Genomic DNA, 27,486 nt, shown 5'->3' on the forward strand with positions numbered 1-27,486 from the left:
CATTCATTTTCCCCAATTTTAAGGGTCAGCGTTCAGACAGAAGTGAGGACTGCACCAGATATGCAACTCAGATTCCAGTCCTTCATGGTGAATGTGAATTTCGCTTTTAGGACCATAGGTGCAGCAAAACAAATTTTGCATTTTTTATTTTCTACGTTTGCTGTTCATGTAAGCAGTGCTCCAGACGTCTAGCAGCTGAAAGCATCTGAGCTCCAATAATCTTTTGTATTATGTACAAATAACAAGAATAATTGTACAAAATATACAATAAACAAGTGAAAGTAGAACTTAAAATAAACAACATCAGTTAAAGGAATAATAAAAAATAAAACTTGGAACCAAAACCACCAGGTTAAGGCATGTCAGAAAATAATAAAATAATTTAAGCATTTAAAAGAATGTTTCACGATGATAGACCTGATTGAATTCTGAAAGTGTATGTTCACCCCCATGGTATTTGTGGCTTTACTAAGATCTTTTTTTTATTCCAGAAGCAGGACTTTACAGAACTGCATTAATGATAAAAGTAGGACATTTGCAAACTTGTGAAGCATTTCTGTCATTTACAGCCATCCTTCTTTATGTGGGTGTGATATTTAAATCATTAAGATACTAGTTAATTGCCACATAGTATAGAGCTCACAGTGCATTGGATCTTCAATTCAGCAGTATCAAAGGAAACATTTGACTGTGGGTGCTCAATTGTTGCAGTGGGCTGTCTTAACAGAGGCAGGAGGGTTTGTTAGGTAAGCTGCAGTAAGTCTGATCTCTCTTTGTGTTCTGCCCTTGTTACATGCACAGAGATACCTTGATACTTTTGGACTCGGGAGAGTGAGTTGTCACCGGCTGAAGCACATGCTTCACTCCAGGACCTTACTGTGACAGCAACATCCAATTCAAAAGTGGAAGACTGCATACAGTCTTACATTTTATTGGTTATGCATTACTGTATGTAGTTCTTTTTGTTTGTCATGAGGCATAGTTAGAAAATCTGCTTTGAATGAATGGTGCTCTTTTGCCTTAATATTTAAGAACTTTTCAGAGAGGTATGTTAGTGAGTGTCATGTAAAAATACATAGTGATTCTGAAGTTTAACTACAACTGTTTTTTTTAATTTTTTTTTATTACTCAGGTTCTTTATTTTCATTCAGGATTAATGATTAACTGAAATCTAACTTGACACTAAAGTCTCATTTTTAATTAATGAAATACTAGTTCATACATACAGTAGAACTTCCACACCAATAATTTAATTTGGGCAAGAAGAAAAATTAATATGTTTTACATTTTGTAATAAAAAATGTGCATTTCTTTAGTTATGGCATTCTCTAAATTGAATATGTGGTTCTTGTAAGGGTAGGTAATAGTGTGGACATTGGAGCTCTTCCTTACAGCTCAAGGAAAATAGGTTAGATTCCCATCCTTGTCCCTGTGTATGTGTAGATTTCCGGTTCTCCATATGTTTTATACATTTCCACTCAGTATCTCAAGATGTCTAGATAGCTGTAGGGTAGTGAATTTGACATCTCAATTGTAGGTTGTACTTGCCTTTCTTTCAATGACGCTGTGGATAGGATCTGTTTTCCCATGCCCATTTCCTAAAAATAGCTTTATGAGTAATGGATGTGAGATAGCAAGGGGAAAAACTCCTTAAAAATAGTTGCACCCAGAATTCTTTGACCTAGTTTGGATGAAAAACAACATGGGAGATCATGTTTGCATTGCACTTAAGTTCACAACCACCACTAGAAACCCAAGCATATGGCTCATCATACAAAGATAACTGGAAAACTTTAAGTTCCCTTTAACCTATATTCACTATACTGTAGTATCCCAAGAATACCTCAACCATGTATCTCAATTGTATGAACAATTTGAATGAATTTAGTGGCAGGTGGTCAGATGGTGTATTACAGTCTTTTTTTTTCTGTAAAAACTAGGGGGCTTCGCCCCCTGCTTGCTTCACTTGCCAACCCCCCTGCCTGTGCTACGCGTCAGCAACTTCACATCTCTGTCTCTCGCAAACAACAAAACTTTTAATTCTCGCGGATAGGCCTATTCATTGGGAAGAAACACTACTTTTCCCTGATGGCAACACGAATTAGGTGCAGAGATTTGTAGATCGTCTATGTCCATATATTCAATCTGTTTTCACTTTTACGTTTTCGTCAATATCGCATTGAATTTTAATTCCATGTTTGGAATTATGTTGTGACAGTGCAAAGTACAACTGCTCGTGAGTGAATATCGTTTCTCTCTACATGAACTGTGTCTGACAATAGCATTCACACAAATGAGAAATGATTTAACCTTATGCATGGTTGTAAATGTTTTAGATGTGGGCAGGACTTTCACCAAACAACCAATCTTTTAATTCTTGCGGATACGCCTCTTCATTGAGAAGCAACACAACTTTTCCCTGATGGCAACACGAATTAGACGAGCTACAATTCTCCGACTTAGTTTAAATCTGAACAATATATTCAATCTTTTTCCTGTTCCGTTAATTCATGGAGTAATAATTTCTGCTTGTTTTTTTTTTTTTTTTTTTTATTTTTTTTTTTTTTGAGACTTTCAAATTATCGTACTTCCATTATCTCTAACCTGCTCTGCATGTGTGTCACGCCAACGTTTTTGAATTCTTTACGACATTCTACTTTGTCATCTACTCTTTTATTTCCGGCCCTGGGCGTGGTTAAATCTCTTGGCACAAAGTATTGTCCAATGGGTTGTGAAAGTGTCTCTCTTCAAAAGATGATGTCTCGTCGCATGATAAAAAGATTTTTTTATTATAATAGAGAGACATGACAGTGGAGCTATAGTTGGTTGAATGCATTAATGCCTGTTAGTAAAGGATCTGGGGGGATTCCATTGAAGCAACATCACAAGGTGGCAGATTGTGCAGTACTTTCAAAAATTTAAAGGGATTTGGTGCCTTGTATGGATTACTGTTGAACTGCTGAAACCAAGGACTAACAACTGTGTTTAAGGCTTCCCTAGTAAAATCTACCATTGACCACTTGTATCTGATTTGCATTTGGCTGTAACCGCCTGGACTTTCATGGATTGTCATTGGATGGACTTGACTGAGAGTTTCCTGCTCTCCTTTGAAGCAGACATCCTTTGCTTTTGCACATACAGGCAATATTGGACACTGGTGGAATCCATAGAGAATTCTGGAATGGTTTGCCGCTTGAACAGTAGGCGTCATGGTTGTGAGGACTGAACACCTGCAGTAGCTCATTGCCTGTACCACTTGTTAGGGGGCAATCTGAGCACAAGCAGATCTTTTCACTTTCCAAGTAAGCAGTGCCCTTGCAAACACGGCTGTCCTTTTTTGAAGTGCTTCTGCAACCTCAATAAGTTCTTTGTCTCAAACAGTGCGCTGTGGTGCTCTATGTACAAACTACTGGACACCTTTACACATTATTGCCTGGTTGGAAATAAGTTATACTAAATACATATGTATGTAGTTCCTGTTTTAAATGTATTTATGCTAAAATATTTAACTAAACCTTATGTCTGTTTTATGTTTCTTGTAATATTAATTACATATTCTGCTTATTTTTTTATGTTCAACTAAATAACCAATCAAATTGAAATGTGAACATAAATTTATATCTGGTATATTTTAGCATGAATTATTTATTTAATGTAATTATTTGTTTGCAAACCAGGATGAAACTGTATTTAAAATGGGAGCTTTAGGATGGTCACAATTGAATGCTTCTGAAAAGAAGAAAAAAAGATTTATACTTATGATAATATATCTTAGAAATTTGGTGTATAATTCCACATTAGGAACCCATGTTTTCAAAAGGTAATGTAAAACAAAATGAATTCTTTATAGTTTCAATTTGCTTCTTGCAAACATGCTTCTGAAATGCAAAGGACGCGTTTCTTTAAATCAGAAGCTTTGGTGCTTCAAACCTGACATATTAGTTAATTTCAAGACTTTCATTTAATTCGTGGACTGGTGTCCCATTAACCTCTATTGTATGCCTCTTGAGGTTTGACTGCTATTTATTAATTGTTAGGTACACCTTTAGTCATCAAAACAATTGTATGTGATGCATTACAGCATTGGCAGTATTGAAAAAGAAAAAAAAACCCACCCACTTCAAAAATGCCAAATTCTACTTCAGTGTTAGCTGAGCCTAATTGCTTGTTGTTTCACACTTCAAATATTTTCATATATTAAAAATATCAATACCAAAGGCCTTACCTGTTTTAAGGGTCAGTTCAAGGTCAAATTCTCTTTAACATCTATATGCTCCCATTAGGTGAGATTATTCGTCGTTATGGTCTAAACTTCCACTGCTATGCCGATGACACGCTACTTTATATAAGTGCTGATGCAACTGCAACATCTTCACCTATTCCACTGACTGATTGCATTTGAGAAATTAATCAGTGGATGACAGATCATTTTTTTACGACCTTAATCCTGATAAAATAGAAATCTTATTAGATTTCTACCCTTTGTGGGCTAAAAATTGACATTGATGGGACCCTGGTTGAACCCTCAGCATCAGTCCGTAATTTGGGTGTCATCTTTGATCAGCTTCTTACTTTTCAATCACAAGTTAGCTCAATAGCACAGACTGCTTTTTTTCCATCATCGCAACATTGCTCATCTGCATTCTTTCCTTAGTGTGAAGGATACTGAAACACTGATTCTTGCTTTCATCACTACCCGTCTGGACAATTGCAATGCTTTGTCTTATGGTCTCCCGACTAAATATATCAACAGATTACAATATGTTCAGAATTCTGCTGCTCATGTACTTATACAGACTAAAAAAATCTGCTCACGTCACTCCTGTCCTTTATGATTTGCATTGGTTATCAGTCTTTTCAGGAATCAAATATAAAATTCTTCTTCTCACCTTTAAAGCCCTTCATGGTTTAACCGCTAATTATCTGTCTGAGCTGCTGCTTCCTTACACTCCTGCTCATGCATTAAGATCATTGGATGCTAACTTACTAACTGTACCTAAATACAGGTTAGTAACTATGGGTAGCAGAGCTTTCAGTGTGATTGCGCCTAAAATTTGGAATGCTCTTCCTCTTAGCCTTCGTGAGGAAAAATCTATTACTCACTTCAAAATCCTGTTAAAAACACATCTCTTCAACAAGTATTATTCATTTTCTTGTATGTAATTTCTATTGTCTTGTTAATGTGTTTATTGAATTGTAAAGTGTCCTTGAGTGTATGAAAGGCACTACATAAATAAAACTTAATAATAATAATATTTTTGTAACAATTTTTCGTTAAATAAAAAAAAAGTAATCACCAAGAATGTTTTTATATTTTTTGTGGTCAAATTTTGAGTTCAATAAGCAGAAAAAACAATTGTAGCAACTAGTAGGCTACAACAACTCCTATGTTTTGCTTTTTATGCAGAAACACTGCCTCAGACCAGTTTGTATGAGAACTTTATTTTATTTTTCATAATCTTTCTGTTTAACTATAGATAGTTTAAATTACTTGTTCTGTTTTCACAGAAAACAATCTGCTGTTTGATTCTGCTAGCCTTATGCTTTCAAATTAAGCTTCTTAGCTACTGCACGAGAATAAAACAGCAGTGAGTGATGTCTGACTGCCCCAAGTTCACTTTAGCAATATATCTGTCATCAACAACTACTGGCATGTACCTGCATTAACCAAAGAATTGCATCATCCACCCCTAACCCCCGTAGAAAAAATAAGATAGTATTATCTCCAAAAAGGTTCTTAATTCTTTATTGAGTATTGATTAACAGTCTTGCCGCACTTCTTGGATCTGTTCATTCAACTTGAAGAAATATTTTTCAGTATTGTTGTTTGGAGGTCAGAGAAACCTTTAGAAAGACAGATGCCTCAGCGAGGCACTGACATTCACACAGTGGTAGATAGGTTGACTACTTGAAGACCTGTCTAAACATTGCACATCTTTTTTTTAAATTCTAGTTTGAACTGTAGCCTTAAAAATAGCTAACAGCATCTCTTCAGTACAATTCAATTTACTTGACTAATCTGTTGATTTTGTGATGATGTCTCCAACTTCGTAACTAGACATCACAGGCTTGCTCTGTTGCCTTTGTAGGCCTAGTGACTGTAACGTTAAGTTTATCATTATAGTCTGGGCATTGTCTATGTGGACTCTGCATGTCCTGCTGGTATTGGTTCCTGCTCTAAACCCATTGTTGCTATCACAATCTTCAGTCTCTATTGGAAAAATGGATGCACATTTCAAATATATATGTAATGCATCCTTTACTATCAAAACTGTTTCAATTGGCTAGGTTCCATTACTCAAAATTACCCTAAGTTCTTGTCAATAAGCCGCGGCTTATCTAAGGAAAAAAGTTGTGAAAATGAAAAAATAGAATATCGGCTTAGACATAAGTCCGGCTTATACATCCATCGCGGGGGTTGCGTTCCAGAGCCACCCGCGAAATAAGAATATCCGCGAAGTAGAAACCATATGTTTATATGGTTATTTTTATATTGTCATGCTTGGGTCACAGATTTGCGCAGAAACACAGGAGGTTGTAGAGAGACAGGAACGTTATTCAAACACTGCAAACAAACATTTGTCTCTTTTTCAAAAGTTTAAACTGTGCTCCATGACAAGACAGAGATGACAGTTCTGTCTCACAATTAAAAGAATGCAAACATATCTTCCTTTTCAAAGGAGTGCAAAGCAAGCAGTCAAAAAAAAAAATCAATAGGGTTTTTTGGCTTTTAAGTATGCGAAGCACCGCCGGTACAAAGCTGTTGAAGGCGGCAGCTCACACCCCCTCTGTCAGGAGCAGGAAGAGAGAGGAAGAGAGAGAGAGATAGAGAGAGATAGAGAGAGACAGATAAAAAAAATCAAAACGTGCCCTTTGAGCTTTTAAGTATGCGAAGCTCCGTGCAGCATTTCTTTCAGGAAGCAGCTGCACACAGCCCCCCTGCTCACACCCCCCTACGTCAGCGCAAGAGAGAGAGAGAGAAAGTAAGCTGGATAGCTTCTCAGCCATCTGCCAATAGCGTCCCTTGTATGAAATCAACTGGGCAAACCAACTGAGGAAGCATGTACCAGAAATTAAAAGACCCATTGTCCGCAGAAATCCGCGATATATATTTAAATATGCTTACATATAAAATCACAATTTAAATGACCGCTACGCGCTCGTGTTGACTCGGCGACGCCCAGAGCAGAAAGAACGCGCTCCGGCCGCTCCAACCGCGCCATGCGGGGAGTGAGAGAGACGGCAATATCTCACACTCTCTCCCCCCTTAAAGAAATTAAATGGGCGCGAGTGAGACCACTGACCTCCCTCCCTTCTATTAGTTATAGGTTATAGTACGTTCGGCTTATCCATGAGTCCGGCTTATCTATGATACGATTTTATTTTAAAAATTCGTATGATTTTTGGTCTCCGGCTAATACATGAGTCCGGCTTATAGACAAGAACTTAGGGTAATTTAAGATGCTCTTAAAGTAACTAATACTAGTACAAGAACACCTTGAATAATAAAACCAAAATGAGTCGTTTATTTTGTCCTAGTTGCAAATTCCTTGCAGGTAAAGCAGATGCTTGCTTTACTTATAGAGCCAGCCGAATGGGATGGTTGCTGTTATTTATTTAATTTTGTTAGATTTATGACAACACTAGCATGACAGTTAGCAGTGTTGATCTTGTGATGTTTATTACTCCACTTGATCTGAGTGGGTGGTTTTCAGAAAGTATGCGTCTCAGAACACTTCAATATAACATCATGCATGATAGATTGCTATTGAAACTAAATGACCATAAGTTCAATCTTCACTGGTCCTACCCTGAACATTAGTGTACTTCCTTTAGTTGTTTTGGCATTTTATTAAAATATGGTAGCAGGGTCAGGAAGGTTTAGAAAGGGATAGATGCCTTACAGGTAAGGAGCTCATTAAATTAGACATGGAGTTGCCTATGCATAAATAATATTATATTCAACAATACTACAGGAATGTAACCCAGGAATTGAACTTGTAACAATGTTTATATAAAGAAATGAAATAGAATTCTAAAATAATGTTTGCTACATACTGGTGTGCAAAATACTGCAGAGTTGAAGTAGACCTCCACTTAGTATTGAATGGGTTGGTGAAGGGGCTATGGCATTGTTAATCCAAAAATCATCCGAACATAGTAGTATGTTTCACCTGGCTAATGGCTGAATGTTAAGGAGAAATTCAAAGACAAGAAAAACATGTGGGGCCAATGCTACACTTCTGGAACCTTTGTGATAACAGTTGGATTCAAGGAATAGAATTTGTAATGCTTTAACAAAATAATAATTGTATGTGTTTTATATATTTTCACTTTCTGCGCTCATTATTGTGTTGTAGGTTTAATTTGAAATGGATAAATGTGCCAATTTTGCCCACCAATGTACAATCAATAACCCATAACAACAAATGAAAAACTGAAATCCATTTATACAAGTATTCAGAGTTCTTGTTGTGGCACTCCAAATCCTGGTCAAGTGCATTTTGTTTGCTTTAGCTATCCTTGAGATATGTCTAGAATTGTATTGGTGCCCACCTGCAACAAATGGAATTGTTGGAACATATGTTATAAAGGCACACACCTGTGTACAGTGGGGCAAAAAAGTATTTAGTCAGCCACCAATTGTGCAAGTTCTCCCACTTAAAAAGATGAGAGAGGCCTGAAATTTTCATCATAGGCATACCTCAACTATGAGAGACAAAATGAGAAACAAATCCAGAAAATCACATTGTCTCATTTTTAAAGAATTTATTTGCAAATTATGGTGGAAAATAAGTATTTGGTCACCTACAAACAAGCAAGATTTCTGGCTCTCACAGACCTGTAACTTCTTCTGTAAGAGGCTCCTCTGTCCTCCACTCGTTACCTGTATTAATGGCACCAGTTTGAACTCGTTATCAATATAAAAGACACCTGTCCACAACCTCAAACAATCACACTCCAAACTCCACTATGGCCAAGACCAAAGAGCTGTCAAAGGACATCAGAAACAAAATTGTAGACCTGCACCAGGCTGGGAAGACTGAATCTGCAATAGGTAAGCAGCTTGGTGTGAAGAAATCAACTGTGGGAGCAATTATTAGAAAATGGAAGACGTACAAGACCACTGATAATCTCCCTCAATCTGGGGCTCCACGCAAGATCTCACCCCGTGGGGTCAAAATGATCACAAGAACGGTGAGCAAAAATCCCAGAACCACACGGGGGGACCTAGTGAATGACCTGCAGAGAGCTGGGACCAAAGTAACAAAGGCTACCATCAGTAACACTACGCCGCCAGGGACTCAAATCCTGCAGTGCCAGACGTGCCCCCCTGCTTAAGCCAGTACATGTGCAGGCCCGTCTGAAGTTTGCTAGAGAGCATTTGGATGATCCAGAAGAGGATTGGGAGAATGTCATATGGTCAGATGAAACCAAAATAGAACTTTTGGTAAAAACTCTACTCGTCGTGTTTGGAGGAGAAAGAATGCTAAGTTGCATCCAAAGAACACCATACCTACTGTAAAGCATGGGGGTGGAAACATCATGCTTTGGGGCTATTTTTCTGCAAAGGGACCAGGACGACTGATCCGTGTAAAGGAAAGAATGAATGGGGCCGTGTATTGTCAGATTTTGAGTGAAAACCTCCTTCCATCAGCAAGGGCATTGAAGATGAAACGTGGCTGGGTCTTTCAGCATGACAATGATCCCAAACACACCGCCCGGGTAACGAAGGAGTGGCTTCGTAAGAAGCATTTCAAGGTCCTGGAGTGGCCTAGCCAGTCTCCAGATCTCAACCCCATAGAAAATCTTTGGAGGGAGTTGAATGTCCGTGTTGCCCAGCGACAGCCCCAAAACATCACTGCTCTAGAGGAGATCTGCATGGAGGAATGGGCCAAAATACCAGCAACAGTGTGTGAAAACCTTGTGAAGACTTACAGAAAACGTTTGACCTCTGTCATTGCCAACAAAGGGTATATAACAAAGTATTGAGATGAACTTTTGTTATTGACCAAATACTTTTTTTCACCATAATTTGCAAATAAATTCTTCAAAAATCAGACAATGTGATTTTCCGGATTTTTTTTTTTCTCATTTTGTCTCTCATAGTCGAGGTATACCTATGATGAAAATTACAGGCCTCTCTCATCTTTTTAAGTGGGAGAACTTGCACAATTGGTGGCTGACTATATACAGTGGGGCAAAAAAGTATTTAATGTCCCAAAATTCTCACTCAATGTTATGACAAAAACCAATGCATGAAGTCCTAGAAATTCTCTGTAGATCTCCATGGTCATATAGTGATGAGGCATAAATCTGGACAAGAGTATCAAACCATTTCTAAAGCTCTGAGTATTCCCAGGAGCACAGTGGTCACAATAATTGTGAAATGGAAGAAGTTTGGAACCACTAGGACTCATGCTAGAGTTGACTATCTGGCCATACTGAGTAACTGGGCAAGAAGGGCTTTTGTCAGAGAGATGACCAAGACCCCAGTGGTCACTCTAGCAGAGCTTCAGAAGTCCTCTGCTAAGATGGGAGCAGCTGCCAGAATGGCGACCATTTTCACAGAACTCCATCAATCGGGCATTTATAGTAGAGTAGCTATCTGCCATTTGGAGTTTGCCAAACAGGATTTAAAGGACATTGAAAGCATGAGGAAACGATTCTCTGCTCTGATAAAGCAAAAATTAATCTTTTTTGGCTTACAGTGGTTCCTTGGTTTGCGAGCATAATTCGTTCCAGAAACGTGCTTGTAATCCAAAGCACTCGTGTATCAAAGCAAATTTCCCCATAAGAAATAATGGAAACCCAGATGATTCATTCCACAACCTAAAAATATTCATGTAAAAATGATTAATACAAAATATAAAGTAAAAATACATAAAACAAATTAACTTTCACTTTACCTTTGAAAAGAATCGTGGCTGGTGTGAGGAAGATGTGAGAGTGAAAGGAGGAGGAGGAGGGTTATTGTGTAGGATGACTTTCATTCTAACTAACGGAATCGCTGCTATCTGTTGGCTCACTGGAATCTTTTTCTTTTTTTTTTTTTCGACTTTAACAAGGAACCTATCCAATGACAGTTGCTTTTGCCTGAAGAGTCACTACACTTGGACACAAAATAAAAAAAATGCTTTACGCACTGTAAGGTTTCTAAACTCTTTTGGGATTTCCCCCAACAGGACGACACGCGAAAGAGCATCCAGAAGGAACCGCAGGCTCCCAGCGCAAAAGTGAATCTGAAAAGATCACGGTCATGCTATAAGCGCCTACCGTTGATGGGTGATACAAAGAACATTATAAATGCAAGGGCACAGTATTTATTACTTGGCCATTAACCTGGCCCCAACCCTGCCTGATTGCTGTATATGTGTATAGGAGAGTGGCAGATCACGTAACCGTGCTGTTCCTGTTTCAAGTTGAATAAAAGCTGGTTTTGCTAAAGTACTGAGACTCCGCTTCATGTTTTGGATTGCAACACAGGGACTCACACGTTACAGCACACACACGTGGTCACAATGTTATAGTAAACAGTATACGCTCGTGCCGATGTTGACATGACTGAGGCATGCCGACTGAGACTGAGCATGGGAGACGTTTACCCACAATCGCGCAGAGAGAGAACCACCATCGGCCTAGTTATGATCACGTGACGCTCTGCAGATAAAGCTGTATGTGCACTACTCATATTGCAAGACCTCGCTCGTTTATCAAGTTAAAATTGCAGCTCGTCTTGCAAAACACTCGCAAACGAAGTTACTCGCTATCCAAGGTTTTACTGTATATCTAAGCACTATGTCTGGTTATTGTTCATCACCTGCCTAATACCATCCCTATGGTGAAGCATGGTGGTTGTAGCATATGATACGGAAGTGCTTCTCAATGTTAGAGACAGGGAGACTAATCAAAATTGAGGTAAAGATAAATGCAGCCAAATACATGGAGATCTTTAAAGAAAATGTGTTTTAGAGTGCATCCAACCTCAGACTTGAGTGATCTTTCACTTTTCAACACAAGAATGACCTGAAGCATACAGGCAAGGCAACACTGGAGTAGTTTGAGACAAGTCTCTGACTGTCCTTGAGTGGCCCAACCAAAGCCCAACCTTAAACCCCATAGAATATCTGTGGAGAGACTTAAAGATGTCAGTTCACAGAATTAAGCAATTTAGTCTAGCAGCGATAGAATCAGCCAGGAACAATAGGATAAACTACCCAAATCCAAGCTGCCAATAGGGGTTCAACAAAATGCTAAATTAAGGGACTAAATACTTAAATGTGTGAAAGATTTCAGTTTTGTTTTTAATTAATTTGCAAACATTTCTGAAAACATCTTCAGTTTGTCATTATGGGTTATTGAGTGTAAACTGTTTAAAATGTCAAATTTTATCCAGTTAAAATAAAATCTACAGCACAAATTGAGCAGAAAAATGAAACGGTCTGAATACTTTTTGAACGTGTGAATTTCTACGTCAGAAGGGATTTGCAACATGAAGGAAAACTCTGTCAAGAACTGGTCTGGCAGACCCAAAGCTACAGAGTAAATATGTTGGTAAAATAGTAAACAAAATTAATTTGTTGCTCTACGTTTTCTAATTTTTCTCCCTTCTGGTTTCTTTGAAAGTTGAAAACATTATAGTTATCCATTACTGTATTTAATTAAGTCACTTCAGGGGAGATGGAATTTCAAGAACATCTATGCAGTAATAGGTGAAAGACAGGGTCCACACATGGGCAACAGTTTATTGCAGGGCACATTCAATTCCCTGACTTGTGCATGGACAAGATAAGTGTTAACCAGTCAGCCTAACGTGAGTATCTTTAATGTGTTGTACGAAAACCACATCATAAAGAAAAGCCCATGTTGGGAGAATGTGCAAGCTTCATGTAGCTGGTGATTCCATACCCGTCTCCTGGAGCTCTGAGGTAGTGGCAGCACTAACAAATGTGCCACTGTGCTGCCCAGATACCTGAAGCTAGGCTAAATTTAAATATAACATCTTTTTAATATTCACAATTAGTGCTGGGAGGTATAGCAGTTCATACCGAAAACCGTTTTTTATTTTTGTTATGATATGGATTTTTCTTATACTGCAACACCGATTTAAAAAGCCTAAAACAATGTTAGGAACATGGCACAGCGGGAAATTGTTTGTGGGGGGCGCCTTTTTCACTGTTACACCGCTAAACACGCATGCAACAGAGTACATGCGTTAGTGGAAGTATTGAGCGGTGAAAATGGACAGAGAACATTCTGAAACTGAAGCTGTAGCAGATGATAAAGTTGAACATGATGACACAGAAGAACTTTTGCCGAAAAAAGGAGCCGTATCTGTTGTCTGGAGATACTTTAGTTTTAAAAGTTTGGATGTGGACCAAACAACTATTTACTGCAACTGCCGTCAAGCTAAAGTTGTCCCCAGAGGTGGCAACACAAGCAATTGCTGCACCACCTTAGCCGCAAACATGCTTTGGTGTACCATGAATGTAAGGAACGAAGATTGGAAAAGCTAGAGGACACTCGAGTCAGACGTCACTTGTAGACGTGTTTGCTAGAGATACTGCCTACGACAAAAAAAAGCAAGCGGTGGATCGAGATAACCAGTGCCATTACAATTCATATAGCTAACGTGTCAGTGGACAGAGATTGTTAGCATTAACAGCAAGTGTAGTTGGTTTACAAAAAATATTTACTATTTATTCCTTTTCTAAGACATGCTCAGTGCAATACAACTTTTGATAAGCACCTCTGGGTATTTTACTAAGTCTAAATGCCTCTTTGGATGGTTGAAAATATGTTGTCAAAATTATAGTTTAAGTTGTTTGCAAAATTTGTTCAATAAAAAGGCTCTATATTGTGATTCCTTCTCTTCATTAGTGCCAACCCCTTGAAAAATATCACTTTATGGGGCCATGCAAACCTGTATTAATACTTGTGTGCACATTAAAATGTTTATTTGTACAATGTACAATTCTCATGACAGTGGAATAGGTTATTCCTAGCCAGTCTACTGCAGTAATTGCAGTGGAAAATGTAGTTAACATCCACTCATGCATGGGAAAAAAATACCGTTGAATACCGTGAAACTGGTATAATTTTGAAAAATACCGTAATATAGAATTTTGGTCATACCGCCCAGCACTATTCACAATATATACTGTACATTAACACTAAATATTTAATGTTAAATTATACGATTCCTTGTTAAACATTCTCTGTACTTGCATTAATTTACCTTCTTTATTTATTTTGGGCTCTTTATTTTGAGATTTTTTTTGTTGGTTCTTGTTATATCAGTTTTACATTCTGTTAGTTTGTGGTTCATATTTTTTCAGCCTACCAATGCATGACAAATGTATTGTTCCTCTGTTTCACTTATTTAGCACACATATATTTGCAAATGTAACATATTTATTTAGTTAACGTAATTGGAATTGATGATTTCATTCAAAATGCCTTGGGCGATTTTTTTAACGAGCAAATTTGGTTTCTTTTGGCTTATGAGTTAGTCTTACAGCTAAATATGTATTTGGTTATTAACCAGAAAGAGTGCACACTATTCACAAGCTGTTTTAACTTTTTTAAATTTGCAGTTTGTACATTTTACCTTTGTATGTTTTAGTAAGTCTGAGATTCTCTAGGCTGATAAACTAAGAATGAGAGTAAAATTTGGTTTATGGATCTCCCATGCTGCTCGCTGCACCAGATATTGTATTTGTACTAATGTCTCAGCTTTTTTACCCTGCTCTATCATACCATTTGGTCTGCTGAAGATTAATGTGCAGCAATTTCAAAAGGCAACTTTTAAAATAATTTGCCTCCCAATTTGAAATATTTTCGTCAACGCTAGAGAGTCTTTAAAGGTCATTGAGTTGCAAAATGAGACTGGGTTTTCTATGGACAGAAAAGCTGCATCACTAATATTGGCATATAAACTGCTCATTCTATCCTGAACAATAAATTGCATTGAATGCACAGTATATCTATTTTGGCCTGTGGCTATCTTCAGAAATAAACATTTTTAGAAAATCTGATAAAGAGGATCTGGAAATACCTCTCCTCATTAATAATGCATATTTTAATATACCCTTGGATATGCCTCTGTAAACAACTTGGTGAGAACTTCAAAATTGCTGGACCACATGAACTGAAAACATGGCAAATGTGGCCCTTCCAGGAGGGACTCCAGCAGAATAATAGCACAGTACTGTTAATTTCAAATTTAGTCTATAAATTCAGTAAGTGTTTGGCCAAAACCAGGAATGCAATTGTGTAAATTATCTGCTAAGTGCTCCCCAGGGTAGGAAAGGAATATGTGGCCTTTATCATTAGTGTTGGGCACCAGCCATTTTAAATACATTTATGCAAAGAGTACACAACACATGTTTCGCCCTTATTTTGGGCTCATCAGGCGTACACACTCTCATTATTTGACAGTAAACTATGCAACATTCCATGATCTGTTTCTTGCAACTGAAGAGGGCCCCGTGGTGGATGTTTGCTGAATGGCAGACCAACCACATGCATTACCTGGTAGGTAACCACCCATGCAATCAGGTCGGGACTCGGACTACGAATGCAATGAATGTAAGTACTCCAATCTACAGGCTGTCAAATAAACGAACTACACGCCGTGGCACAGCGTAAAGGGACTTCGTCTCTGATGCTGACATCCGAGGTTCGATCCCCGCAAGGGGAGCAGTAGAGTGTGTACACCTGATGAGCCCAAAATAAGGGTGAAACACGTGTCGTGTACTCTTCATTATTTGACAGTAAACTATGCAATATATATAATATGGTCAGCGGAAGATAATGACGCCATGAGTATGTGGCATTCTGGAGAAGGTGGGATCTGGTGGACCGGAACTGGAAGTGATGTTGTTTTGGGACCGGAAGTGAGGGTTCTTCTGTTGTTCTGTAGAGAGAGAGGAGAAAGAGTTAGAGGACATCGCCAACCCCTGGTCCGGCAGACAAGCGCACTTATTTTTAAACTGTCTCCTAATTGCATGTGTTTTAGAAGTTGCCAAAATTTACACCGGGCGTTATAGACTCAATTCAAATGTACAGGGTATGTTCTTATTATGTTATAGTAATAATAGCAGCTCGCTACTCAAAACGTGGAGCTCCCAGTTTCGAAACTGGAAACTTTTGGTTATAAGGCAGCAGTTCTTACCTCTAAACTAGCCAAGAATACGTATCAACTTTCTGTCAATTGACATTTGAGCTTGAATTTTTAACTCTTTGACAGCAGCGTGTTTATTTGATATTTGGACTAAAGTCTTCACACATTATACACTTCATTTCATTATTAGTATAACATGGAAAAAGTTTCTTCTGTAGGTAGGTGTTTATCATTTCCTGCCTTGCATTTCCTTTCATCTTACGCTTATACAGATTGTTGTAGACAATAAACACACATGAAATGTATGTACAGTAATCCCTCACTTATCGCAGGAGATAGGTTCCAAGGCCGACCGCGATAACTGAATTTCCGCGAAGTAGGGACACCATATTTATTTAATTATTTAACGTGTATTTGGACATTTTTAAACCCTCCCTGTATTGTTTACAACCCACCCTACTCTATTAATAACAGGGACAACTACTAAGCAATATGAAATCGGTAAATAAGTTTTCACTTACTGTATAGCGAAGTACACGTAGCAGCTTGTAGGCGGTCATGACGTCGTCGACCTTGTTGCAAAGATTCCTAAACCAGATTCCATCCAGACTACTGCCTTACAACGTCCACTTGCAACTCGTTTTGCGCCCTGGTTAAAGGACACTGCGGCCATAGATCTTATATGCTTTTCCTCCATTTTAAATAAAAAGAATCGTGGACTCTTTGCTGCTGTAATGGTGTCCTGCAGCGGTGTAGCTGTTCCCTTCCTTCAACATATCCAAAACTTTTACCTTTTCTGCAATCATTTGCATCTTCTGTTGGCGCTTGGACACGGCCCCTGAAACAGTAGCACGTTAATGCTGAATGAGTGAGATGAGACTTCCTGGTTAATGCACAACTCCATCGCTGAGCCAATCAGTAGCACACAGGAACTTAACTGCGTGCTCTGATTGGGTAGCTTCTCAGCCATCCGCCAATAGCATCTCTTGTATGAAATCAACTGGGCAAACCAACTGAGGAAGCAAGTACCAGAAGTAAAAAGACCCATTGTCCGCAGAAACCCGTGAAGCAGCGAAAAATCCGCGTTATATATTTAGATATGCTTACATATAAAATCCGCAAAGTCGTGAATCCGCGAAAAGTGAACCGCGAAGTAGCGAGGGATTACTTTATTCCAAATATTGATATATTATTTACCCTATACAACTCCAGGCACTTCACATGCAGATAAACACATGGGAACTTTTTGCCTGAGTTGAGCTCCGTTGGTGGGGGATGGGATAGCAGGCTGCTTGCTGTTTGTCCTGCTGATTGATTGCAAAGTAAAAGACGCTGATGGAGAGGTGCAAAGGAATTTAAGGTGGCCTGGGATTATGAGTTTCTTTGTAGGCTTCAGGGCTTCTGTTGTTAAAGGAGGCCGGCGTTTGCCTAAAATGAAAAGTTAAGGAAGATAGAGGATGAGTGCTGACCTCAATGGGCGGAGCTTCTGACCGGGACATGCCGTTGCCAGTAGATGACGTACTTGGCTGTGCCATCTTTGATTCCACTTGTATCCCCACATGATCCCTTACAACCGGTGGATTACATGACGTGGAGACAGTTTGGGATGGTTCTTCTCCATCCATAACCAGGCCCAAAGATTTACTGGGTGTGGGTCACCACCCATTATTACCGGAAAAAGTGGACCATCACTTGCATCGTACGGATGTTGCCCTTGTAGCTGATGATGCAAGAGGTGGACCTATACCACCGAGTTTCACCATATATGTGGGTTAGACTGGTCATTCCTTTAATCCATTGTTGCAGTATCACATATAGGCAAGCCACAATGGAAATGTTGCTGCCAGTATCAATTAGTGCTGTCACCTAAAACCCATTAACCACCACCACTCCCGTACAAGGACAAGACAAGGTGTGAGGCACTACACAACACTTTCCCCCTCTCACTTAGCTGCAGTCCATCGGCTCAGAGTTCAAAGAGCATTGGGGCAGCTTCTGTCCAGGCTTACCACATTTGTAGCTGTGTGGTACCAGGGTCTCTTTTTTGTTGGCTTGATCATGGGCTCAATCTCACAATGAAAGGGCTCAGACTAGACCACGCGTCCCATCTGGGCTTGGCGAGCAGACCATTCTGAGCGCTCAGCATGGTGAGCTACCTGATTGTGTTTGATTATTTCAGCCAGTTCGTCCATGTCCTTATAAGGCTGGACAATGAAGTCCTGCAAGGCCATAATTAACAAGTTGCAAGCAATCTGCTCTATTATCTGGCGGGGATTATTAATATCTGGCCTTAGCCCGCTTTCTGCCATACCCCAGATTTCATAGGACTGTTGCCGGGTCTCCCTGCCCTGATCAACTTGTCACTCGTGGTATAGCCTTGCCTGATGGTCTATGGACACGCCCTAGCACGTAAGGACTTCGGCTTTTAAGACGTCATAATTGGTAACCTCCTTCTCACTAAGGTCATAATAAGTCTGCTTCACTTCCCCTTTTAAGAATGGGACCAATATGTTAGCCCACTCTTTGCGTTCCCAATGGTGGCAGATTTCTGTTCTTTTAAAGATGAGAAAATATGTCTCTGTCATCATTGTCTTGTAAAGGCAAGAGTACCTGTGAGGGAGCCTGCACCTGGTCCTCCTTGACGGCTGCTCTGGCTTGCTCCCTGGCCTCAGATTCTGCGAGTCTGGTCTGCGTTTCCCCTAGTTGTAGCTTCACCGTTTTGGTGAGCATGGTGTTCAGGTCCTGTTCTTCTGACATGAGAACAATCCTGTTGACTACGCCACTGTAAATAAAACACAAAGACAACGTCAAAAGGTTTGGGGGATCCCCCATATACTGTAGATGTCAGGCAAGTGAAATACGTCTTTACAGACTGGAGTCCAAAACAGAACTGAGTATAACAAATAGAAGGTGGTATATATATTGTTGGTGGAAGTAAATGATGTGATGAGTATGGGCATTCTGGAACTGGAAGTGACATCAGGAGGAGGCGGGCTGTGGTGGACTAGAACCGTAAGTGGTGTTGTCTGGGAACCGGAAGTAATGGTTAGGCTGAGGGTTCTTTTGTTGTTCTGTAGAGAGAGAGGAGTTAGAGGACAGTGCCAACCCCTGGTCCAGTGGAAAAAACTAACTTATTTGAGCCCAGAAACTGTCTCCTAATTGCACGTGTGTGACCATGACTTTAATTGGTGGCGCGTGATGCATGTCATGCAATCCTTTTCAGGGTGAGAAAAAGACCACTCTTGGCTCAGTCCACTCAGAGTTGTGTTTGGAACTGAATGACGGTTCTGTACTTAAAGAAACAATGGCAATGCCCTGAATGAGTATTGAAGAATTTTAGGAGGTGAAAGACAATATAGTACTTTGGAGCAAATGCAAATGAAGAGCAACATCCTTAGACCAAAAGCCTCTAGACATTCCTAGTTTGTTAAAGTTAGAAATTGTTTGCATTACTGCCTAATTATTTTCTTATTACCTTTCTTATATTTCACAGTGCCATAGGCTCAAAATAAATTTAAAAAATGAAGGGACTCCAATCCCAGTGACCCTACACTAAAATTTTTAAGTTGATGCAATAATAGATGATTATCATTAATGGCAGTGCAATTCCTGTAATAGTCTGTAACATTAGGAATTGCCTAATAGCATTCCATTGGCAATGGAAAGAAATTTTCAGTCATTTCATTAAGTAGAAAAATCTTTGGATATAACATGTGAAGCTAAATTTTTCATAAGTCATATTAAGGGAACTAATGCATTTTACCCCTGATATGTGATTTATGACAACCTTCGAAATATTGGCATGCTATAGTTGTTTCAGACTTTCTGGTGGTTGTAGCTATTGGCTTTTGAACATGTTTTCATCATGTTGTGTCAGTTTACATCAGTGTGTAACATCCAAAATACTTTCAGTGGCGTATCTTAAGGAATCACTGTGATCTGGAGAACTAGATGCTACACTTTGTACCTCAGTGCAGCTTATGGCTGGCATGACTGTACTCCCCTTTTAACCATTCCAAAGCTTGAAATTGGCTGCTAATCAAAGGCTCAGAGTTTGTGTTGCACTAATAATTTTGTCATTATTAATAATCCAAATGGCAACTTTTTCACTGTATAGACAAAAGTTTAAAAACAAATCCTCACACAATTACTAATATTGGCCCTCTATGGAAATCTCAATATAAGGTTAGCTTAACTGGATAGGTAGCACAATAAAAGTAGGTGGCAATGATAGGTACAGAAATGACAATGATACGTGCTGTTTGCTCATGCGTGCGTGCTAAATTGCATGATGTGATGCTGTCTTAGATTTAATCTGCTGGGGTGACTGAATTTTTTTCTTTGGTAGCTGCTTTTACTAGCTCAGTTGTTGTATCAGCAGCAGTCTCTGTCTCTCTGTGGTTGCACATTTGCTTATATGCACTTAACTGTTCCACTTCTTCTACTTTAACTAGGTACTCATAAAACTTTGTCTTTAAAACAACTTGTCCTGTATCAGTAACACTGAAATCTTATTTTGAGAGATTCTGAAGCATAATTTTTTCCTTTTTAAAAGCTTTAAATGTCAGGGAAATTTCAGGTAATTAAGCAACAAATCACAACTCAATTGGCAGTATTAAATGTGCTGTTATAGTGTTAAAATAACCTTTAACAGAGTATATATGAAAACATTGTTTTCATATACTGTATACACTTTAATACTGGCAGTCAGCACTAAAGATTGTTTGCATGTAATGGTGGTGGTCTTTTTTTTAATATATACAGTATATTTATACAGAGTACATTTTATTCACTAAATTATCCTCCAATTGCAACAGCACTGTCCTATTTCTGTCAGTGTTTCTTCTAAGCTGTGACTCTTGTATGTTTTGTTTTATATATTCTTCTACTTACACTGCATCTGCCCTCTTTTTAAACATAATAGGATTAAACATACGGCAAGCCATTTTAATACTTTGTCTTCATTTGTTCTTTTAAGTTATAATTACTTTCAGATGTGTCAAAGTTACATTGTAGAAAACTAAATATGATGTCTGACCGTTTAAGATGCATTTTGAATTTTGAATAATCAAAATAAAAATTAATGATAACTATAGTTCAGTATTGATATCTCCAGAATTCAATGGACATAGTGTATTATATGATTTAAAAATATGTTACAGTTTAGGTTAGATTAAATAATCCCTTGGTGAAATTCAGATGTGTACAGAGGCAGTAACATTAAAAAAACAAGGATACCCATTAACAAAGAAATAAATAAATTAAATAAATGCATATTGTGCAGATATTTGAAAATGTTATTTCAAAATTAATTTAACAAGTACCCCAGGAGGAAGCATTGAATTGCCTGATAGCAGTGGGCAGAAAAAGACCCCCAGAGCTGCTTCGTAGCACACCGTGATGGAATGAACCTGTGGCTAAAAGTGCTGCAAGAGAGCACCTCCTGGAGGGGATTTGTCATGATGGCATCCAATTTACACCATTCTCTGTGTAGATCTGTATAACAAATTATGACTCATCAGGCATTAAATTTTAAAACAAATTGCCATATGTCAATGGTATTCTCCCACTGTGGAACACTGATGGAAAGCTACCTGTGTTTACATTTTGACTAGTTAAAATTACAGATACAGTAATACTTCGGTTAACAGATCCTCTAAGAATGAAACTCCTTTGTAATGAAGCTAGCTGGTCAAAAATGTGCTATAGTGCATGTGTAAATTCATGTACTAGTCCACTAGTGTGTTGTGGTTTTCAGTGTGCAACTTTCCTAAATAAAATACTCATTGTTTGTCATTGATATTGTGTACTATATAGTGGGAAGTTAGTTTACATGCGTTCATAGTTATTTCATGCATACTGTAGGTGCATTCATATTTTTAAAAAGTAATCATTTGCCCATTATTTTATGTAGTGAGAAGTCAAGCAAAATGACACCTTGACTTCTCACTACATTCATAATGGCTAACACGGTACAACACCCTAGTACTACCATTATTTTATGAAAATATATATATAAACTCAAACTTGTTTATATTGCCACATGTTCAGATGTTAACTTCTGCAATTTCAACTGTTTCAAATACATGACTATTTTTTTACTCTCCATCAAAAGATTTCCTTTTAATACAGTTTATATTGTTTTTAGAGAAGGGATATGTTATGATCTTATAAAGTGCTTTTTTATTTTATTTGGGTAATTGACAGGATTTCCATTGGTTAAAATCTGTTTATTCTGTCTCCTTTTTTAAAACCTATGTTCACTTTCCCACTTCTTTGGATTTAACTTTTATTTATGTGCTGTTTATTGTGTCATGCTTTTCATCCTTGTTTTAATTTATACTTTTAAATTTGCAATTCTAGTTGCTTAAACCTTTTGTCTACGAGTTTTTAAAGCTCAGCTTGTCTTATTAAGTGCACTTTAATGACTGCGCTTTGTAGCATGCAGCTCTCAAAGCCATTATTTCTGTCAGATTGCGGTCCTGGCAGATGCAAGGTTATCTAGTATTCCCTAAGCTTACTGCTTGGGGAGGCGACTGTGTGTATTTTTTTTCCTTTTTTTGCTACTGTAGAATTCCCCTTTGATTTGCTTTCTTCTCCCATTCAGCTGTCCATGCCTCTAGTTAACAGCAGTCGGTCTTTGCAGTGTCTTGACGTCACTCTGTGTTTGCATAGCTTGTGCTATTGTCTTACTTGGGAGCCAGGCTTGTGAATTGCAGTATCTAGTTTCTGCTGCATCACAGTAAAGGGAGCACTTGCCTTGAATCATCTGCATTCTGGATTTTAACAAAGCCTTGGATTATTATTATTTTTGTGGATTGTTTGGCTCTCACTTTAAGGGGATGTGTTTTATTTCTCATTTTCCAAGGAGTATATTTTTCCACATTGGATTTAAGGGAAAGCTGTTTGCAGTTTGAGGCTTTTGAACAGAGCATCTGGCAGCCACAGAGCACGGACTGCATTGTCTGCTTTCATGACCCCTGCTGTATAGCTGCCTCATCCCCCCCCCTTCCACCTCTCACCCCCCCTTTTTTCCCTTTTCACCCCCCGTCCCTCCCCCCTTTTTTTCCACAGCAGCATCTGGGCCAGCCATGTTCGGCACAGAATCGTCATGTAAGTACCTTATCTCAGCTCTCTGGTTTTGTGTGTGCTAACTGGTGCTCCGTCTTTGTCTGAATATATTGATATTTGTTTTTCCCAGTTTCCTTATGACAGACTGTTAGGCAGCCTCTGGGATCTACCATTTTATACAAAGAACCAATGATCGGTCTGAAAGATATAAAATTCATTGTGCACACATCTCTTTTTGAAACACCCCCTCCCCCCAGTCACTGCCAACACACTGACAACCCATTTCAGAGGGTTTATTTTTATGCTTTGGTAAAGTGTATTGGTAATGTTGGATAAAGTACATCTTTGGAATCAGTAAGAAGCCAACGCAGTGTGTGGTTTGTGTGTTCCTCAGCTTCATCAGTGGAGTGTAGCAGTTTAAAGACAGTTATTTCCTAGGGAACAGGGGTGCAGGAATGGCTTGGTATATGGATTGCTAGAGCTAATTTTAAGAGTGTAAGGTGAGCTGAAATAATGCTTTTATAAAGTACCCAAAATGTTGATGGCTGTTAATTTAAAAAAAGTCGAAGTCAAATGCATACTTGTTCTATGTGCTTAAATCAGCAAAAAGCTGCACGGTCAGGGATGCAGAGTCAGTCCATGACTGTTACTTAATTCTGGGGGCCTATCAAACTGCATGCCTCCTGTATGACAAAGAGGACACCCTTTTATAGATATTTTTATGTATTCATCTTCTTCGGTTGGCTTTATTGAACCAAATTACTGGTAGTTTAATGTTGAGGTAAGAGAAAGGAAGCTTTTTATTTGATGTGCTTAAATGATAAGATCTTGGGTCTCTCTTCATTTTGTTAGCTCAGCTATTTGTCAAACCTAAGTGTAGAAAAAAGCTTATTTGTTCATTTAAAATGATATAGAAGTCCAAGTAACAATTACGATTTTTATTTTACATTTTAAATGGTAGAGTTTGCATTTATTATATTTAACTTGCTTGACTAAGGCAATATTACTTTATAGCTTGTTATGACTTGATGTTTCGCAGGAATGTTAAGCTGTTAGAGAGATTATGCAACTGTATCTGTATATTTATAGAAACATGATTTATAAATAAGATTGGTAACCTTTTGAAAATATTACATTTTTATACAGTGGATAACCTTTGGGGGCATTTTATCTCAGATTTGTATATTGTTATATCTCCAATAGTAATTTGTAGAATTGATGGTAGCAGTAGTATGATCATTTTAAGTTGTTTTTATGCAAACAGGCCAAATAATATTTTTAAAAAACTATTCAGTTATGAAACATGCTTTTCCCCTCTCTCTCTCTATCTCGCTGCTTATGTTCTTTATGACAAATTGTAAGATTTGTGTTAACTGAAAACTTGCACTAATTGAGAGAGTATGTCCTTTCCTTTCTTAATGGGTCGGTAGCACATTGGTAATTGAATATGACACAGTATTACTTTAATCAAGCTTGTATCCAGAGTATGGGCTAAAGTAAAGAAAAGTGAGGAGATCTAATTCCACTGTCCAAAACTGCTTGAGCACACGGCTGAGCACAAAGGAGGTGATTTTTTTTTTTTAAATACTTGAAAAGTCAATTGATAGAGGATGCTAGATTGCATATTACACATTAAATTTTACCCATCCATCCATCTATCCATTTTCCAACCCGCTGAATCCAAACAGGGTCACGGGGGTCTGCTGGAGCTAATCCCAGCCAACACCGGGCACAAGGCAGGAACCAATCCCGGGCAGGGTGCCAACCCACCGCAGGACACACACAAACACACCCACACACCAAGCACACACTAGGGCCAATTTAGAATTGCCAATCCACCTAACCTGCATGTCTTTGGACTGTGGGAGGAAACCGGAGCACCCGGAGGAAACCCACGCAGACATGGGGAGAACATGCAAACTCCATGCAGGGAGGACCCGGGAAGCGAATCCAGGTCCCCAGATCTCCCAACTGCGAGGCAGCAGTGCTACCCACTGCGCCACCGTGCCGCCCTAAATTTTACCCTTATGTACTGAATCAATATATTCTTACATGGAAAGGCACTCTATTAATACATTATTATTATTAAAAGGAAAAAAAAACAGTAGTAGTAAATGGTTACACATAATAGAAAATTAATATAATGTCAAAATGAATTATTTTAGTAAGGCATGCATATCCACTCCATAAGTATTTGAACAGTGGCACAATTGTTATTAATGTGACTGTGACCAATAATACTGAAGTGAAGCAAAGGATGTGAGATTTTAATGTAGACTTTCAGCAATTAATCAAAGGTATTTACATACAAAAAGTCGTGAATGGTATGTGAATTGCAATATTTCTTATACGTAGCCCCCATTTTCCCACTCCCCTTTAAAGGAGCCAAAATAACTGGACAATTGGCTGCTTAGCTATTTCTTGGCTACATCAATGTTATGGCATTGTCAAATCATGCATTATTAACTTGACAAAATACTTACTATTGATGGAAAGTGTGGTATTTTCATTGGCAATCTGTAGCTGATGTTACTCAACAATAGGACCAAGTAGGCATCAGTTCTATCATGAGGTTGACAAATGAGAGAAAAACATTATGTGACGTAGTAAAACTTTACATTGTTGGTGCATTACTACAAAGAAAGGTTGTGAGCTAAGGAAGTCTACTGCAGTCAGTGACAGATGAATAATTTCAATGCTAAGGAATAAACCATTTTTAACTCTTTGTGTAGCCACAAGATGCAAACCATGGTTATTCCTTATGAGTAAAAAAATGCTAGGTTACAGTTTGTTAAGAACTTCATCAAAAACTCTGTATGGTTTTGAAAGAAAGTCTTATGGAAAGATGAAATGAAGAATCACCTGTAGCAGAGTGATGGAAAGTGAAAGGTGTTGAGAAAGAAGGGGACGGCTCATGATCCTAAGAATACCACCTCCTCTATGAAACATTGTGAGAAGCAGTTGTTTTAGAAATTGGTTCCCTTGTAATAATTGATGAGGTGACTGCCCATGAAAGCAACAGGATAAATTCTAAGGTGTGCAGGGACATCTTAAATACTCTGTTTTAACAGAATACATTAAAACTCCTTGGATGGTGCCTTATATTGCAGTAGAACTTTCACCCAAATCACACTGCTAAAACAGCCCAAGAGTTGTTTAAGGCCACAAAAGTGGAACGTTCTTGAATGGCTGAGTCAATCATCAGACCAAAATCTGACCATGCATTTCATTTTCTGAATGCAATACTAAAGACAGTAAGCCTCTTAAATAAGCCATAACTGAAGATGGTTATAGTACACCACTGGCAGAGCCGCACTAAAGAAGAAACCCAGTGCCTGGTGATGTCTATGGATTCTACTTGCCCCCAAATGTTATTAATTTGTCCAATTACATTTTGGTTCTTTAAAATATGAGGATAACTACATATATGCAATTTCATACAATACACTGTTTTTTATGTAAATATCGATTTAATGTTGAAAATCTACACTAAAAGCTCATATGCTTTGTTTCCCTCAAATGGCAGCATGATTGGGCAAAGAGCCACATTAATAACAATTGTGTTACTGTCCAAATACACTGTATATTGTGAATCTGTAACTTAATGAAACTTTTTCCCTTTCAAAAATATTGTGTCTTTCACACTTTACCCACTTGTATAAGGAACTGTTGTTGTGTGCATGTGCGTCCTGAGGTGGGGGGATATGTAATAGCACCTTGTGAACCATAACTAGATCAGTGGTTTAGGAAAGGCATTGAATATGGAGGCCTGTAAAAGGTCCTGACTGACTCTTTTACATGAATCTTTGTACACATCCTAGTTGCATGGCTGTAAAATTATATCCTACAGTGCTGTATCGTTTAGGTGTAAAGTGCCTTCTCATCATCCACTCCTTTTAAGCTCTCATCTTTAATCACTAGTTAAATAATATGCCTTTGTTAAATCTAGACATTGATACGTTATTTTACCTTTTATGGGCAGCTTTCTATATAATTTAAAATTATGTTGTCCTAAAAACATCTTTTTCTTCTTCTTTCATCACCGTTTAATTAAAATATCTGTCTCTTTTTGGCACAGTTTGTTTTTGTTTTTTAATCACTTTTTTTTTTTTTTTTAAGTATTGGGGAAAATGCAAGTACTGGTACTTTATCTGTAGTTGAGAGGCAAAGATTTGCAATCATCAGTATAATGTCACTGTTGTAAATTCAGAATTCAACATATGTGAAATGTCACTCTTTACTAAAATAATGAAAGGTTTCTGAACCTGAATGGAGATATCAGCTTCAGC

The 27,486-nt window shown here is 38.2% G+C and overlaps 1 protein-coding gene across 7 annotated transcripts in view; it reads left to right on the top strand.

The window, feature by feature from the left end:
- Positions 1-27,486, top strand: part of LOC114661334 (suppressor of tumorigenicity 7 protein homolog) — a 260,621-nt gene that overhangs the window by 57,757 nt on the left and 175,378 nt on the right. The window contains exon 1 of one of the 7 annotated variants that reach the window (XM_051928210.1): positions 22,864-23,239. The exons of 5 other annotated variants lie outside the window; for them this stretch is intronic. Coding sequence is in view for 1 of the 2 variants with exons in the window: in XM_028814563.2 (XP_028670396.1) it covers positions 23,218-23,239 (22 nt within the window). In the remaining variant the exon portion in view is untranslated. Of the gene's footprint in view, positions 1-22,863; positions 23,240-27,486 lie in introns of those variants that run through there. One more of the 7 variants, XM_028814563.2, reaches the window with a different exon arrangement.

The sequence above is a fragment of the Erpetoichthys calabaricus genome, chromosome 1 (genome assembly GCF_900747795.2).
Source record: "Erpetoichthys calabaricus chromosome 1, fErpCal1.3, whole genome shotgun sequence".
Taxonomy (NCBI): Eukaryota; Metazoa; Chordata; class Cladistia; order Polypteriformes; family Polypteridae; genus Erpetoichthys; species Erpetoichthys calabaricus.